Source organism: Coffea eugenioides, chromosome 6 (genome assembly GCF_003713205.1).
Source record: "Coffea eugenioides isolate CCC68of chromosome 6, Ceug_1.0, whole genome shotgun sequence".
Taxonomy (NCBI): domain Eukaryota; kingdom Viridiplantae; phylum Streptophyta; class Magnoliopsida; order Gentianales; family Rubiaceae; genus Coffea; species Coffea eugenioides.
The window spans coordinates 34,452,906-34,471,926 of record NC_040040.1 but is presented as its reverse complement, the minus strand read 5'-3'; the positions used below and the strand labels follow the sequence as shown (position 1 = coordinate 34,471,926).

Below are 19,021 nucleotides of genomic sequence, written 5' to 3'. Positions count from 1 at the left end.
ATTTGTGAATGATTGTGAGAGTAAAATATATTATGACAATAAGATACGTTGAATTGTGAAAATTGTAATTTAAACAGGCTCCCATATTTTGGATATTTGACTTTCGTAGTTGCGAATTTCTTAAATTAACGGTTAGTTATTACTCTAAGTGATATGGTAAGTGTCAGTAATAAATGTGAGATGTGAATTGGAATTTGCAGATATCATTTTACAGGGGTGGTTATTATCCGTTAGTTAAAGTTTAGGAGTTTGAATTTTATGGGGTAGTGGAAAAAACATAAGGGAAATGTGGAAAAAATATAAGTATGATTATAGGATTTGTAGGGCCGGTTACATGATTAGTTAAGAGATAAATATTTTTTAATTAAAAAAATGCAAAATTCTATTCAAATAGCATTCAAACTTTTGATAATTTTTGAAGCTCCTTATCCAAAACCCCCCCAGCAATACATTTAGATATAGATACTAAACGATAGTTATGATAGCGAAATAGTTTTTACCTGATATAACACGTTGTTGCACTTTTAGCGATCATTTGATTTATTGTTGAACATATTCGCCTAAATAAAATAACACCTAAAATTATGGAAGTAAGTTTCCTATCTAAAATAGTAAGTTAAGTGTAATAGATTAGTAACTTTTATACCTCAAAAGGTAAATTGGAATAAGTATTAAACTTAATTTTTAAATAAATAGATTACTACTTGATATCCCAAACTTACATTTAAAAGAGTAAGTTTAGTTCAAATAATAGTAAGTTTTTATACATAAATAGTAATTCTTACTAATAACATGGCAATAAAAATGATTAAGGATCAAAATTTACCATTTTTTGGAATGCATGTACAATTTTTACATTAAAACCTTATCTCAAAGTAGTATTACGAAGTTTATTTCAAATAATGATAAGATGTTTTTATTAATGATTAAAACTTAGTACCTTAGTTAGTAAGCACTCATAATATACCTTAGTAAGTTTAATTCAAGTAGTAGTAAGTTTTTATACATAAATAGTAATTATTACTGATAACATGGCAAATTTGATTAATAATCAAGATTTTGTACCACAAAATCTACCTATTATATAAGAACAGAGTGGAGTTACTATAGCAACTCCAATGATTGCCAAGTGGATCTCTTTTTCTTTGACACGTGGTCCATTCCTTTTCTTTTCTTCATTTTGCTTAGTTTTTTCTTTTGTTCGCTTTATTTCCACAAAATCTACCTATTATATAAGAACAGAGTGGAGTTACTATAGCAACTCCAATGATTGCCAAGTGGATCTCTTTTTCTTTGACACGTGGTCCATTCCTTTTCTTTTCTTCATTTTGCTTAGTTTTTTCTTTTGTTCGCTTTATTTCCTTTCTCTTTTTTGATTGCAGATAAAGGTAATTAAACAAATCCTCACGTGAACTACATGTTTCTTATATACTTTCTACTTTGTACTCCGTTTTTTCCCCTATCATCCTAATCATTTGAACTTGTTTTTTCTCTATTGTATTAGTTCATGCACTTTCTTTCATTTTCCCCCATAAATAACTAAATGAATGAGTTCATTTAAGGAGATCAAGAATGGGTTTGAAATTTCCTTTCGTCCGTAGTCCAAAAATTATGAATCATACTCTTCTACGTTTAATGTCTGTTTTTGGTATATACTATTTCATAGTATTTTTTTGTCATTTTTTCCGTCTTGATGAGCAACCTTTGCTTATTGGTTTTGTCACCTATTTCTTCTTCATCTAACTTTATTTTCTGCCCAAAAGACGTATGTGATGCTGTGAATATTTTCCCCAAATCTAAAGAAACTTTTTTTTAGTTTTTCATTTTTTATTTATGGCCACACTACTTTTTCATATTTTTATTTTTGGAAAAAGTAAACTAAGGTTGACAACAGGACGAGTGGTGATTACATGAAAAATTTTTACGCTAACAATGAAAGAATTGTTAGAGGTATCAAAAACAGTGATTTGGGCAGATTCATTCTATTTCTAATTTTTTTATTATAATTGTTATTTGATAATAGGGTGATAGTACTACAATAGAGGAGAAAAAAATCTAATACATGAAAATCCAAGGTAAACGATCATCACGAAGAAAAAAAGTATGCTTATTAAATTATAAATTAACCCAATCTCTTAATTGATGGATAGATAATTATATTTTAATTTATATAAAGTTTATCAATTGTGAAAAATTCTTACAAACTGGGGTTACTGTGGATGACGTGTAAAATATTTGTTGGGGCTAGCAATTTAGAATGTGAAGATAATATTTTATATGTCTTCATTCAACATTTTGAATTACTAGCTTCTATCCATGATAGGTAGTTTATTTTCATGGTTTTAATTTTAGCAAATGATAGCTTGGAAATAAAAAAAGTGCAAAATTAGACTTCAGAATCTTTAACTTATGTATTTGGTTCTATATGACTTACTCTTATCCTTTTTTATTGCCCATAATGATAGATAATGTAATTAGAGTTTGAGATGATTGTTAGGCAACTTCAAATGGACATGTCATTACTATTTGGCTAAAGAAGTTAATAATATTTTGTTGATTTGACTAGCTAAAACAGTTGCAGTTTTCAAAGGAATGCATTTGGTGGTGGAAGTTAGTATTGAGGCTTTTAGCTTAGAGTGTCACTATACAAAATATTATTAGAAAATTCTATTTTCATTAAGAAGACATAATTGCAATCAAACAAATTGTTGAATTTGAATTTGCATATGTAGATTTACAAATATGGCAATTCATGTTTTTATTTAAACTTGCTATACATATTCTATAACTATTTGGTTAGATAATGTTTTCATCTATTTGTAATGCTATTAGACATGATTTAAATGGATAGATTAACTCGCTATTTCTCTCAAAAAAGAAAGAAAAATATGCAAGTTTGTATTTTTTTGATTGATGTTGAAGCTGGTCACAGGTTTTTGTGCCTTTCTATATTTTTTCTAATTATTAAAATTTCTGAAACATTATGACAACTGTTTATTTAATTACAATTAAAACTATGCTGCTCTTAAACCGATCATGCACTCATAATGGATTTGCTTTGTTTTCTTTTTTGGTATCATTACGTACACATAATGTTGGTTACAAATCCTTTTTCCAAATCACAATAAATTGGGGTTAACATTACCGTCTGAAAGTTCTTTTCACAGCAAATTTTAATTGTTTTTATACTTAATATTTTTCCTATATTTCTATTCATTGTGCACTAAAACTGCCGGTGGTATGTATTTAACTAATGTTCTAGAGGGCCGTGCCTGTGCGTTGCACAGCCCGTGTCAACATAGTGTCATTGCAGTTCTGGCAACCCGTATTCGTTTATCGTCCGGACCATCCATTACGGGTGCTTTTCAATTTGCCCCTGTTCCTAACTTGGGGTTGCAGTTTCTGTTTATAAATTCAAATTATTTCATGGCAATCTGATCCAAATTTCCCCCTCGCTATAATGAAACGTTCGGAGACATTTCATTGCTTACGACGCGCAGGTTGGCCACAACACTGTTTCCTTAGTCGTCCAAGTAAAACTGAGAAGGGTATGTATGTCAAGGCCAATGAAATCATGCATAGCACACGCGCCGACCGTCACTGTAACATATTTTATCCAATTTGCAACCCTAATTACCAGGTACAAGCCCATTGCACGCCCAACCTGACGACAGCCGTCCAAAATGTCTAACAATTCAAATTTCTCGCGAAGAAAGACGCCTACGCACCTACAAGGCCGCAACACTTAACGGCAAAGCTGTTCATAATCGCGGGTGGGGCGACAGGGATTTTGTGATAACTAGAGCTGCGCTATCACAATATTCGGAATTAAATCCAACTCCAAAAAAGTCGTGCGATTGGCAGGCTCCATCGGTACCGGCCACCGGCTGATGAAGAACACTCGCAAGAACTGCTGCTTGATCGGAAAACCCACATATCACACATTTTCCTTGCACAGGGGGTACATGTTGCAGAATCAATGTCGACAATTACTTATGCTTATTTTGCCCTAAGCCCTCATTTGGTTTATACTCATATATAACTGCCTGAATTGGTTCTACATTAATGCACAGGAAGTCTATTCAATTTATCCTAGAGGGTCGTCAGTCGAAGTTATGGAGTGGTGGAAGAGGCTGCCTCGTAAGGTGGCCGCGAAAGTTGTTACTGCTGGGTTTGGGGATTTTCTGAGCCACTTGCCCGTGGCTGATAGAGATAGGAAGTTGCCTGTCGCACTTGCGGAGCGATGGTGGGACTCAACAAACTCGTTCCACTTGCCTTTCGGAGAGATGACACTGACACCCTTGGACTTCACCTGTATAACCGGTGTTGCAGTGGGCGGGTTGGCCATTCCGTGGGATTACAATGTTAGGGAAAATGCCAATTACATCAACGAGCAATTGGGTTGGGTGCCACCTTTTGCTTCTGCCGGTGCCATCAGAGTTACCGATATATTGTCATTCTACAAAGACAAGGCCATTGACGACAACGACGACGTCCAGCTGGCACATCTAACTAGAGCTTTCTTTCTCTACATGCTTGGCCGCACTTTACTTAGCAACACGGCCGAAACAATTCACCTGTGCTGTCTGCCTGCGCTGGAGGACGTAGATCGTATAGGGGATTATAACTGGGGAGGGGCGGGGATGGCAACCTTGTATAGATTTATGTCCGCCGTCTCCCGACGCCGGACGAAAAGCCTTGGCGGCTACAGCTTCGTTTGGGAGGTAAGTCCAGAATTGCCTTCACTCTGTGTCAATTCGACATTACCCTGTTCCGTTAAATAAACTTTTCAGGCAGTTAGTGTTCATCTCCAACGCTGGATATAATTTGTACAACCACATGTAGGTGTGGGCTTATGAAATTCTTCAGTTAAGTCCGTATAAACTGAAACAGGACGAGAGGGACGTATTGCCCAGAATGTGGCGATGGCGCTCGTGTAATAGAGCCAGCCGACAATCACCGTCTACGATCGAACATTTTCGCCGTGCAATTGACACCATTAACCCGGACAACGTTAGTTCCCGTACTTACGACATCTTACATTTTCTACCGCCTACGTGTTAACAGTTGTTATGAATTTGTTCCGCCTGTTCAACAAACCAATGTTACATCGCTTGTTAATTGTGTGTCATAGGTCAACTGGCTACCCTTCCCTGCAATGTCATTGCCTAGTCGGTATCTCAAATCCAAGGAACTAACTGCAACGAGATTGCTCTTGGATGGCCCCATGGGACGATTTTACTACCTGGGCGAGAGGGTTATTAGGCAGGTGTATGCAGGTGTATGTGCAAAGCAACCTCCCCATCGGCCATCAGATATGTACAGCGCTGATACAATTTCGGGAAACACGCTACAGGATGTGCTTGATGGACTGCCAATTGCAAGCCTATACCCAGATCCCCCTCCATATGCTACGTATGACGAGTTTGTGCGCAGCAGGCTAATGAAACCAATGACTTCCTCCACGTTGCCACCCAGTGGGAAGGAGTGCGTAATTCATATATGTGACCAGTTGCCACTAAGTGAGGCTACAACACCGTCACTGAAACATCCAATTAATTACCCTCCCTGGTCTGTGTTGTGCATACAAACTGATGGATCACTGCAGCAGGAGGGCATTCACAGAGTTGGTGGCGATGTAATAGGGTTGCCTCTTCCATGTGCTGTTGGTGATGTGGTATGGCATTCTTCGCCCTGTACTTCACTCGGCATTTAATTTTAGCAATTTGTGTAAAATTAATACAGCCATCTGTCTTGTTTCCGCTTAGGTGCCTAGACACTGGTACGAGGACCTGCTTGTTCAGTGCATGGGCCTCAGAAAGAAAATCTTAGAAAAAAGTGCAGAAATATTTCGTTTGGCATCCAATGTGTCGGCCAACTCACAAGTGGTGGACCAAAGGCTACATCAAATACAGGTAATTTTGGAAAGTGCATTGAAGCTCCAAAAGGGGGCAGGGAAACGCTGCCTTCGCGGTGGAATTGGTGGCTGGGAATCCTGTCTTTCTAAGCGTCCGAACACAAGTGCTGGGACGGAGACATTTACGGAAGACCTTGGTAGAGGCAAAGCTCACGAATGTCAGGGAATTCATAATGCCAAAGACTGAGCACCCATGGCCCATAACCGCAAAAAAGGTTGTGTAGCCGGAGGAATGAGCATGCAAACTAGTTGGGAGTCCCCAGCAACAAAGCCGAGCTGTGAGCAATCGCCACGTCTGTTGTGTACTTCTAATACAATTTAAAATTTGAACACCCAACACGGAAAATGTTAACAGTTCACAGATAATTGGTAACGTTGAACTTATTTCTCTAAATTTGTACCGTTTCACTGCTTCGATAGAAAATTTGTCACCGTCAATTTCCCACAACTAATTTATAGTCCTGTTCTTATTTTTTGTCTGTCCAAGATTGTTCTTCACCTACAATTGAAGTTTGCAGTGAAATATTTACAACAAAACAATTTAAATGCAAGTTGTTGTTACTATAAATCTATCATACTTACTGCATTACATTTTTCGGACTTATTTATATCATGACAGAAAAGCCTTTTGTATGAATGCAACTCCAACATTATATCATGAGTTCAAGTTTCCACACAGTTGTACAGTAATTAGTGTGTTCCAGCTTCCACACAGTTGTACAGTAATTAGTGTGAGGGAGGCTGACGAAGCATTGCTACCTAAGTGGATTGTTCCAACAGGGTATACCAATTTTTGTTTAACTATGTCACCAAAAGAGCATCAGAGGTATCAAAGTTGTTCGGATGGAGTGTCAGTAAACATGTGGAATTTTTTCTACATGTTAATAGCAATTTAGATTACGGACATGACGCGGACATTGCATAATTGTTATAATAAGAAATTCATTAATCGTGTGCCAACAAGTTACGTAAAATAGTAAACTCCAATGGAAATGTACAAATGATGTAAAAAATATTAATCGTAACTGATAGTTATTGGCTAATTAAATATATTAGTACAAATGTATTCTTAAACTTATTCGAACTAATTAATAATTTCTATTAGTAGATATGTATAATTCATAATATTAATTATATTGCATAAATTAATATACATATATAATACATATATAATACCATTGTCATTGGTGCACTGAAGAGACGCATAAGCATTGTGAGCAATGAAAATAGATGGGGAGAAACAAAAGTTACTGTTCCTACACCAGAATGGAACGATGGGCAAAACAAAAGGCGTTGGGCCTTACGGTCATTGGTTAGGATAGCAAGGAGACGAACAAACAGCCCATATCGTAAAAGCAGTTTATAGCAGCAGCGTAAGGCACCAGTTTACAAAACCTGGGCAACTGAAGATGATTCCCAAGTAGCCACTTCGGAAAACGTCTATTCCACGAAGAGATTTTGCGCAACATACGCTTCCACTTAATTTCCTATTTACAAAAAAGGACCGTAATACACAATTTGTCAACTACTTACTCTCTCCTATTAACCAAGTGCAGCAGCACTATTTGCTACAACAGTGCTTACGACGCAACCATGACAGTCATGCATCTTGTGATCCTTCTGTGCATGACGCCTTCGGTGGAACTACAGTGACTTACCCATCTAGACCTAGCTAGCAACCTTCAATACTCTTGCACCTCTACTCACCAAAACCTGCCTTATTTATTGCGTAACTGCAAACCGAACCATCACAGCAGTTGTGCCTCATCTTTCTCCTGGACTTCTTTGTTGGTCACCTGTGTCCCTTCCACCGCTACCGCATGCTTGTGGTGCAAATGCTTGTCCTCTCCATTCGCCTGAGTCGCTCCACCCCGTACCAATTTCAATTGATTTTTCCAGCGATTCATCCAAACAATTTTCCATATGATCATCATGAACTGCTGTGTTGTGCGAATTCTTTTTGTATGGGCATGTTCGTTGGTTGTGGCCTGCCTGCAATCTTCAACCCATATATCACATGTCAAATCATTTGTGACTGCAAGTAACCACGTCAACTAAGCACATTGCTAACATTACACCACTTCAACTTTCTTGCACTGCCAATAACTTTGTATACTTTGTATGCACTTTCAATTATGTGTTTATTTGCTACTGTTCAAAAATACCCACATAATAATTATTACCTTCACTGTCCACTTCATGTATTTTATCAATTAACAAATTGCTTATAACTACGTATGCATTTTCGATAGTACCTGCAATGACCACACTTTCTTTTCTTCTTTGTTTCTGCATGCTTGTGATCACCTTTACACCGGGACACCCTGGGATCTAACAGCCCGAATGTTCTTCTACTTCTATCGTTCATCACTCTTGAATCCATTGCAAATCCGTCTCCCCCATATCCACTTTCAATCCACTTCTCCTTTAGGTCCACAGAATGCTTGTCAAACATCTGCTGCAGGTCATTAAACGCATCATCCATGTAGGACGCATAGTAACACATACTATTACAGCTCGACTTTAAAGTGCCATATCTGGCCATTTGTGTCAGCTGTTCGTCTGCAACAAATGCTTTCATTCCATTATTAGTACTGTAAACTCCCTTTGTCAACCGCTTCGAAATGCATGCTTCTGGGATCCTGTTCATTCCTTCTACCACCATCACGCGAAACATGTGAGCACAAGGAATCCCCTTTGACTCGAATTTCATGCAAGAGCAGATTAGCTTCTCCATTGACCTATCATAAACCACCCTCCAACTAATTTCGTGTCCACCATATTTCGAGTAATAATATGTACGACTCCCTCCATCCTCGCTCCAGCCCTCAGAAATTAGAAGTCCCTGCCTGTTCAAATGCTTCCTCACCATGAAGAACACATTCCTTGTAAACACCACCGCTGCGCTCCCCTCTAATTCGGGCAGGATTGTGGTTAAGACTGGTTTTGTGTTTTCGCTTGTGTGAACTGCTTTGCTCTCAGTATGTCGAAGCCATGCTATTGCCAAATCAAAACTTCTAACGAATTCATATAGTCGCATTTTTTCATTCAAGTACTCATTCAAAAAAGCATTCATTTTCTCACACCTTTGAGTGCTTCTCATACCTGCAAAAAAATGACCGCGTAAATAGGCCTCTGCCCATAACCTTCTCCTACGGTACAACTTCTTCACCCACTCATTCTCTACCACCCCACATTCATTAACTAACCTAGCCCAGCGATCCTCAAACTCAAGAGTGCTAAACTTTCTCGCCATCAGGTCATACAACCTGTTATTAAACTCCTCGCAGCGAATATTACTCCGTGCATTCCTATGCAAGTGCCACGAACATAGCCTGTGACAAGCATCCGGGAGAAGATTCTTTATCGCTCTTCGCATTGCACTGTCCCCATCTGTCATCACTGCTACTGGCTTTCTACCTTTCATAGCCTCTACAAATGTACTTAGCACCCATTCATATGTTTCAATCCTCTCATCTGATAACAGTGCACAGCCGAAAATAGTACTGTTCAAATGGTTGTTTACCCCTGCAAGTACAACTAGTGGCTTGCGGTATTTATTTGTTTTGTATGTTGTATCAAACACCAATACATCTCCAAATACACTGAAGTCCACACGAGATTTAGAATCTGCCCAAAACAACCTTGCCAATTTTCCTTCGTTATCTACATGATATTTATAAAAGAACATGTCATCGGCATCCTTCTTCGCTGCCAAGAACCCAAGTGCCCCTTCTGCATCGCCATTAAAAATATCTTTTCTACGTTCCTCGTCCATTCGGTTATACAGATCCTTAATGCAAAATCCCACGTTACTATACCCTCCGGCTTTGATAACAAAATGTTTCATTATCTGGCATATTCTGGCCCCAACCAACTTTAGACTTTTTGCCTGCGCATATTCTGCATCGCTCACTTTTCTATATGACCTAAGGTGTTGCACACTTGCCTCTGATGCCAGCGGGTGATTGTGCTCCATAATGAAACGTGTCACCACATACTTTACCGATTCTGTGTCATATTTCACGCGAAAGCAAGCCCCACACCCGGTCCTTCTGATTGCTTTTGCTTTTCTTTTCCGGTCTTCATAATTAAACCACTTTTCATTCCTATAACCTTCACAGCAACATACCCATTTTCTAAATCTTGAAATGCCATCTTCATCTCGTTTGGCATTACTTTTACGAATCCCAAATCCGCTTAGTTTCGCATACAAATTATAAAATTCCCCAGCTTCTTCCGTGTCAAATGTTAATTTCATTACGTCATCCACGCCTATTGCGCCCACCAATTCATCTGCCTCCTCATCTTCGTGTCCTCCTATTGAACCACCGCTTTCTTCACTGCATGTGTCTCGGTCACACTCAGGTTCTTGGTTAAGGTCAAATGACATTAACCTGCCGCAACCATCCATCCCCATTTTTCCCTTCTCTGTTTCCTGCACCATGTCATGAGTTTTAAGCACCCCATCCTGCCCCATACTTACAACCCCTGTGTGGTTGTTCAATGCTTTTTCTAACCATGGTCGCTTAACATTTTTTTTTCAGCCTCCCCATATGCTTTCGTTTGTAACATAAATACTGATCGTCTACTAATGGAACAAAACATATATACACGATCATTTCACTTAACAAACCATACTTTACCTCACAACTTTCACAAAATGCAGACGATAAACATTACTCTAACATTCATATACACAGTTTTTATAAGTGTGGCTGATGCAATTATATCAACCTTTAGCACAAAATACCACTATCGACATGCATTTTCATTAACACCAACAAACTCAACCTCTACTGTGTGTTTCTTTAATTCTTTTCACATAACCATGCGCAATGCAGTATGGGGGCCATTATCGATGTCCACACGGCCATCCAAATCACTCTATTTTAAGACTTTAGTCCTGTTACAACGTCTTCTTCACGTCTTCACTCATTTCTGCTTAATTTCCTTTACACTATTTAATACAAATTAGAGGACCAACATTTCCTACGTACGTACACAAAGCTCCGTGCACAAATAAACTGCGATAATTTCCCGGTTTCGTTACATCTTCGTTCGAAGACGCAGGGTCTTACACCCCGTACTTCGTATTCCTTATTCCTCTATCATTACCTCTTACAAGAACTGTAGAAATCACCCTAGTAGACGTACATGTGTTTTACTCGTTATTTTACTCCATTTTTCAAAGTTATGGAAAAACTCAAAAAAGTACTCACCTTTGATTTCTCTGCTTCTGTTCCACGCCGCTGCATTCTGTCACCACAGCTTCGCAAGGGCCTTCCTCAGATATATCTACCGTCACCGCCTGCGCCTAAATTTACGCCAGTAGACACCACCTCTGTCTATTCCGCCTTGACTTCTTCTTTACCAAATTTTTGCCTTCGATTCCGACGTCACCACCTGTCTTCAAACACACGCATCACTGCGGGCCCCAACATGGCTGTGTGTTTAGTACCTAATACGCTTCCTCTTCGGTGGCCCCAGCATGGCTTTGTTTAGTACTGCTTTCTCTTTTTCTTCGATGTTTTATACAACAGAACCGACACCGGCTGTTAATTTTTATGCTTTTCGATCAAAAATTTTGTATTCTACGAAATTGGGTTCTCCTGAACGTCTGATGGACGAAAGCCGTAAACAGCAGGTCGTTTATAAGACAACCGTTTTAACTAAATTTTATCCCATTACCCAACATTTGTATTTAAGGCACGTTGGGTACTCTGTCACTGTAATGGTTGAAAGGCACAAAGAGCTGGTCTTTTACTCACCAACGGGTTTAATTTCTTTTTATCCGATAAATCAGTCTGTCTTTATGCCACCTTCGGTATTATGTTGTTGTAATGGAAGAGAGCCAAGGGGTGCTGAAACTTTTAAACTGGGACATCCGTTTGAATATAAGATTGACCAATCCAAAATGGATTTAATCTTTAGTTGTAGTGCAGGAAAGCCATAAAGAGTTGGCTATTTATTCTAAAATGCATTCCAATATGGGTACTGCGTTGTTATTATGGACGAAAGAGTTGAAAATTGGGGTTGTTTTAATAAAGTTAACGGGTTTTTTTTACTCCTTACCCCATTATATTTATGTTAATTCCGTTTCACCCCAATACATTTCCAACATTTGCCGTACGCTACATTCACCGTGGTTATAGGTCACCACTTACTTTTTTAGAAACATTCCCTTCATCTCCGTACATGTCAGGTTGCTACGTGCCAGCTTCTTTGCCATATAATTTACTTTCCACACCTGTCTTTGAAATATGTGAATACACTACAGAATTTACCATAACATGTAAACTCTGCCGTCGATGTCAAAAATTGCATCAACCCAAGTTGAAGTCAACTGGCCTGCTTCCTTGTTTCAATATGACCTGTTAAAAGAGGCGGGGGACCGACTCCATGAAAGTTTCAATGCTCAAGTCAGTCAATATTTTTACAATTACTACTAGTTAGTAGACTGCAGCAACCATTCTCTTCCTTCTCTCTAGGTTTCCTCCTCTACTCTTCCTCCTCCATAGAGGAGATCTTGGCCTTGAGCCAAGGTCTCCCTTCCTCTTCCTTTGTCCTTTGTTCTTCCTTCCATTCAATAAAGTCTCTCATAGGGTATCCTAGTGAGAGTTTTCTTCTCTCCTAGGGTATCCTATTGAGAGTTTTCGTCTCTCCTAAACTATCTTAGTGAGAGTTTTTTGAGTTTTTTGTTCTTTATTTTCTTAGATCTTGGAGTTTTTTTAGATCTATATGTTAGATCTAAAATTTCTTCAGTCTTCTCATCAGATCTCACTTTCAGTTTTGAGTTTGAACCAGTTGGATAGCAGATCTGAGGGAATATTTCAGATTTGGATCTATCTCGACAGATCTCATCATTCTTATTGGATCTTACAACTGTTGATTAGCAGATCTGACGATTATAGCATGCACAAAGAGAGCTGCAGCGACTTATTCTATGATATGTTTTTCAAATTTATGGTACTATTTAGATCTGTTCTTAATTTCTCAAATCTTATGTATTTGTTAAATTACAGATCTATAATTTTAGTGCATGTTTATCTGCCATCAGGGCAGCAATGTATATCAATTGTGCTAGACGATTTCCAGTAATCCTTTAATGAAATATGCTTTATTATAAAAAAAAAAAAGTCAGTCAATATTTTAAAGAAATTGGGCTTTAGAGTGGAAATTTTTGAAATCTATTAATTAATCAAGTGACACGAAATGAATGAAAATAAAACTCTGGCCTTCATTTATAAGAACCCTCATAGGCCTGAACGGGCCTGAATAATCGGAGCAAAATATTAATTTTGATTGGGGCCCAAATGTTTTACGGGATGAAACAACAATTGTTATTATTTTAATTTGGGATGAAACCTTGTCAGTAAGCCTCGATCTAGTAAGTAAATAATTTAGGCCTAACACCATCCAAGAGTTTTAATTAAAAAAAAATAGTTAGTAAATTTAAGTTCCAGAAAATGACCAAAAATGGTCCCTTGAGTTTCAAAAAAAAAAATCTTTTAGACTCCCTCAAATATAAAATGATGCAAAATTATCTCTCACACATAATAAGTATCCTAATTTGGTTCAACAACCTATTTACAACAAAATTTTTGACAAAAAAAAAGCACTTTCAAGTCACGTGCTCATACTTTCAAGGCCAAATAGTAACGGAAACCGGATTTTTAAGAGTTGCAGGTGGTGGTGGATTGGCGGTGAGAAAAAGGAAGGTGGAAGACACGGTAGGAAGGCTTTTTCTGAGGACAATGCTATTTTTGTTCCTATTTCATCCCCGAAATAATGAGCATATGACTTGGGTACTATGTTGTTTTTGGCAAGCAAATCAGTCAAAAAAGGTTTTGAGATCAAACTGGTACACTTATTTTATGTGAGAGATTATTCAATATTGTTTTATATATGAGGGACCCAAAATGAATTTTCTTTTAAATGTGAGGACCATTTTGATCATTTTTCCTTAAAGTTTATCGATGTGAATACTTTAGAAAACACTAACCAAAATTTAGTAGCAAAACAGTAAAATAACTTGACACAGCAAAGAGAAGAGGTTAGTTAGTACTTGATAAGAAGTAAACATATAAATTAATTAATTTGCAACACGATATAGTAGGATCATCCTATTATTCATTTTTCTTTTTTGACTTGGGTTGAGCATGTTGATTGCTGTTGTGAGAAAAATGGAGAGTGCAGTATTACAATGACAATAATGAGAGCGAAAGCATTATAAAGAGCACGAAAATGGTAATTTTAATTAATTATTAAACCGCCTAATAGAAAAAAAATTTCCAAGTATTTGAGTCAATCTTTCTATCATATGGTTCACAAATAGCAACACGGTACACGTCTCAATTATTTTATCTCGTATCTTTATATATGTGAAAGAACGGCAAAAGATTTTGGTGTTAGTATTCATGTAATATTTTAGATTTTCGTCATTGCCCTCATTCAGTGTTGATTATAAAAAACTTATGAAGAATTATTAATAGCATTAAATTTTTGTACACTATCAGTATAAATAATTTTTTACACTAGCGAGTGTAAAAAGTATGTTTACCTGTACAAAAAGTAAATTTGAAATTTGAAACTGTATTACATGGCACCTTAACTTTTACTATCGTTTGTGTTTATGAATTTTTATTAATTTGCACACATTTTTTCTTATTAATATTTTACCATAATTTACGTATATTGAATGTGCCTCTGATATTAGTATGCATCCTGGAAATTATAACATACTTGGTTAATGTATTTTGACTAGTACCAATTGCTAATGGTAAAAAAAAAAAAAATTCAGCATAATTTTGTCACTATCCGGGAGTATAAGACAGGTGCTAAATTCTTCTTGACTATTTTTTCATTTTTATCGCTCTCTCATTTTTTTTTTTTTGGGCAACGATAGAATTTTTTTCGCTTTCTCTCTGACATTTTCTTACTGAAGTAAGAACTTACGTAAATAAACCTAATCCCCACAGTAACTCCAAAAGCCGGTAACTTTTGGAGTCCTGTGAGGGACTTATCTACCCAAACCCCAACCCCCCCAATACCGATGTGGGATAGAAAACCCCACAGGGTGCCCCGCTGCTAAGAGATAAACCCCCCAAGCCCCTGAGAATGAGTTTTCTTTCTGACATTTTCTTACTGAAGTAAGAACTTACGTAAATAAACCTAATCCCCACAGTAACTCCAAAAGCCGGTAACTTTTGGAGTCCTGTGAGGGACTGCTTTCTCACCGAACCCCTTTTTGCATTCCAAACGTCAGCAAAACACCTTTCGGCATTTTGCCTCTTGTCGGATGATAAAATCTCTTCATAAAGTCAAAAATGCAAAGCCAACTAATAAACCTCAATCATTTTTTTTTTATTTTTATTGGTCCTACATTTTCTTTTTTAATTGGGTTCCTCTATAAGTTACTTCCATTTACTTTTGCAAGGATGATTTTTCATTCAAAAATGCTGCAAATGGAAGGAGAACTATGCATATTAAACTATTTAATCACATTTATTGCCGCATTATCTGAAATTACAGTTTCTTAGCTGTCTTGTAAATTTGACGCTAGTATCGAACCATTTACTCTAATTTTTATGGATCATCCGTTCCTTTTAGTTAGTGGATTAAGTTGTAATTCTGCAAAGACTAAAATCAACCTTACTTTTTTTTGTTTTTTGTTTTGTTGGGGGGGGGTGGGGGTGGGGGTAACAATCTAAATCCAGTACTCTTTTGTGGGTTGTAAACTTTGCACTCATTAATCAAAATGACAATGATAGAAAGGAAACCCCTTTTTGCATTCCAAACGTCAGCAAAACACCTTTCGGCATTTTGCCTCTTGTTGGATGATAAAATCTCTTCAAAATGTCAAAAGTGCAAAGCCAACTAATAAACCTCAATCATTTTTTTTTATTTTTATTGGTCCTACATTTTCTTTTTTAATTGGGTTCCTCTATAAGTTACTTCCATTTACTTTTGCAAGGATGATTTTTCATTCAAAAATGCTGCAAATGGAAGGAGAACTATGCATATTAAACTATTTAATCACATTTATTGCCGCATTATCTGAAATTATAGTTTCTTAGCTGTCTTGTAAATTTGACGCTAGTATCGAACCATTTACTCTAATTTTTATGGATCATCCGTTCCTTTTAGTTAGTGGATTAAGTTGTAATTCTGCAAAGGCTAAAATCAACCTTACTTTTTTTTTTTTTGTTGGGGTGGGGGTAACAATCTAAATCCAGTACTCTTTTGTGGGTTGTAAACTTTGCACTCATTAATCAAAATGACAATGATAGAAAGGAAACGAGAAGAGATAAGTCACTCTGCTCCATGTTGAAAATTTTACCCTCTTGGATTTGGAGACGTGCACAATCATCCTTAAATTTGGCAGAATGGGTGACGTCTACGCAAAGTGGTAAAAACTAAACATTTTGCAAAATCATAAGAATGGATTCTTCCATATCCACATTTTTTTTGGTCTTTGGGTTTTTCTATGCCCACTAAGACAAAAGATGGTTCTTCTATACCCACATATTTTTCCATAGACGTGCAAAATCATCCTAAATTTTGCAGATTGGGTTCTTCTATAAAGTACTGCCATTTTGCCGTACTCGTTTTGTAGCTTCTCAATAAAAGTCACAAATCTCAATCATGTATTGCTTTAGAAGTAGCACACTAATTTCGATAGAGTTGTTACCAATCCCTATAGTCATTAACAGCTGTGGCACATTGTTATGGTTGAAATTTTAAGAAAATGGATCATTCAGTTAGAGAATTAAAGACTTTGATAGAGTAAACCATAGCCATTCATATATAAAATTATTAGCTTCTGTAATTTATTCAGTTCCTAAAATTTTAAAATCAAGTAAATTAGATGGTAGATTGGTCTCTTAGGAACAGCCTGATGTAATCATGATAATAAAAATAATAGTCCATAAGCGGACAAACTAATTCGAGGGACATGAACATGAGCTAGTCCATGCACTGAATGTCATCAAATTAAGCGTAAATGTCAACACACGTTGGCTCAATTGATATATTTTTTTTTCCTAAAACGGTAGAAATCTTTATTCATAATGAAGATGAAGTTACATGTTGAGCAAAGGCTCAATTTAAGACACACAAAAGTGTACTAATACACTGAGCATCTAACCATTCCTCATCAAAAGTTATGTTTTGAGCAAGTTTGCTCAAACTTTTAGTCAACCTACTATGTTTAACATCTGGCTTCTCAAATGACCATTTCCTAAACATTGAACTAAGATTGGTGATGTCCTCCAGGTTTGTAGCAACTCTAATGTCCTTTGAAAGTGGCTTCCTCAGCAGGTTTAGGATTTGATGGGATGGTACCAGGTTTTTGATACATTCCCACCCTTGTTCCTTCACCTTCTTCAGTACAAGCTTGGTTGCTTGCAAATAGTCCAGCATCATTGAACCAATGCTTCTTTCTTTTAATTTCCATGCTGCTTCCCACTGGTTTTGATTGTTCTTTGTTAAAATTCCAATCCCCATGTTTTGTCCTTCTTTGTGTTGCCCCACTTCCACACAAATTCCCAGAGTACTATTTTCTTCTTCTTCTCTTTGAATCTGTCCATTAGCTGCCTCTGTTTCTGAGATGGTCATTTGTGTTGGTATGTGTTGAACTTGTCTAAATTCTTCTCATTCCTTCACTGCTTTCTGTATTATTTCCATTGGATGTCTGTCTTTGTCTTTGAACTCATTTTCATTTCTAGCCTTCCATATCTGCCAAGTATGTCCACTGGTAGAGCCATATGTTCCCAACCATCTGTTCTTTTCCTTGCTTCTTGGAGTTGTGTCCACCAGCACTTAAATTTTCCTAAGTAATCCTGCAATCCATCCCATTGGAGGGGAGCCATTTTCCCAATATCCTTAGCCTTTCTACAATGGAAGAAAAGATGTTCCGCAATTTCTGCACCTAAGCCACAATTCTTGCACACCATTTCCCCTTTTCTTGTCCTACTAAATATTGATTCTCTCATTGGTAGTGCATGATTAAGGCATTTCCAGATGAAAAGTTTCTATTTGTGCTTGATTTTCATTATCCATAACTATTTCCAAGCCTTTTCTTTCTCTCTTGCAAAGCTTGTCTCTCAATCCTTGTTGCCTCATTGTCCTTTCTGGCTTTCCTCGCTAGTCATTGCTTCATAGGTAGTTCTAACTGTGCGTTGTCCTGTGCTGCTATGCCTCCAAAAGTAACTATTTGGTCTTCCTGCTAGGCTTGTAGGCATCTTCAGAATCTTACTTGCCTCATCTGCTTTGGAAGTCCTAAAAATGAGATTTTTTTTCCATCTGAAATTTGAGATCAGGTCTTCCACTTTGTTGAGTTTGCAATCCTGAGGCTTGGGCGTGGTTAGTTTTCCATCCCAACAATCCAGTATCCATGCATCCTCCCAAATTCTTGTACTCTTTCCATTGCCAATTTTCTTCCTTGCTCCCTTTTTGACCTCTTCTCTTGCTCTCATTAAACTTTGCCATATCCATGATGCATTCTTTTTCACCTTCCAGTTTAGGATTGAGTCCTTGGGGTAATATTTTGCTTTTAGGACTTTGCTTAGCAGTAAGTTAGGACATGTCAGCAACCTCCACACCTATTTTCCTAGAAGGGCTTAATGAATTTTTGAAAGTCTCTGAATCCTCATCCTCTCTGCTCCCTCCCTATTGTTAACTTTTTCCATGAACACCAGTGGACTTTTCTTTTTCCATCCTCTTCCCCCTACCAGAAATTTGCCATCATTGAATTTATGTCCTTACACAGTCTTACTGGTAATTTGAAGCATGACATTGCATATGTAGGCATTGCCATAGTAATAGCTTTTAGGAGAATTTCTTTCCCTACCTGACTAAGCATTTTATTCCTCCAGCTGTTGACTATTCTTTGACAATTCTCTCTGATGAAGCCAAATATCTGCTCCTTTGTCCTTGTAATCACTATTGGCTGTCCTAAATATTTCCCTTGCTTCACTTCTTGAATGTTTTCTAGCCTTTTGCAGATATCTTGTCTCTTTTGCTAGTCCACATTCTTGCTGAAGATTATAGAAGATTTGTCCAAGTTAATCATTTGGCCTGACCCTTTTTCATACGTCTTTA

General features: G+C 37.3%; 1 protein-coding gene across 1 annotated transcript; it reads right to left on the bottom strand.

Annotated features, from left to right (window-relative positions):
* Positions 1 to 7,665: 7,665 nt before the first annotated feature.
* On the bottom strand, positions 7,666 to 10,397 carry LOC113774094 (protein FAR1-RELATED SEQUENCE 5-like). Its single transcript, XM_027318660.1, has 2 exons — positions 8,225 to 10,397; positions 7,666 to 7,952 (listed from the first exon to the last, which is right to left on the bottom strand). The coding sequence occupies exons 1-2, from the start codon at positions 10,395 to 10,397 to the stop codon at positions 7,666 to 7,668; spliced, it is 2,460 nt and encodes an 819-aa protein (XP_027174461.1).
* Between the last annotated feature and the right edge of the window lie 8,624 nt (positions 10,398 to 19,021).

Coding starts and splice junctions, on each gene's coding strand:
- LOC113774094 (XM_027318660.1), bottom strand. CDS start 10,397: ATGGGGCAGGATGGGGTGCTTAAAACTCATGACATGGTGCAGGAAACA. Junction 7,953..8,224: donor CAGGGTGTCCCGGTGTAAAG/GTGATCACAAGC, acceptor GGTTACTTGCAG/TCACAAATGATTTGACATGT.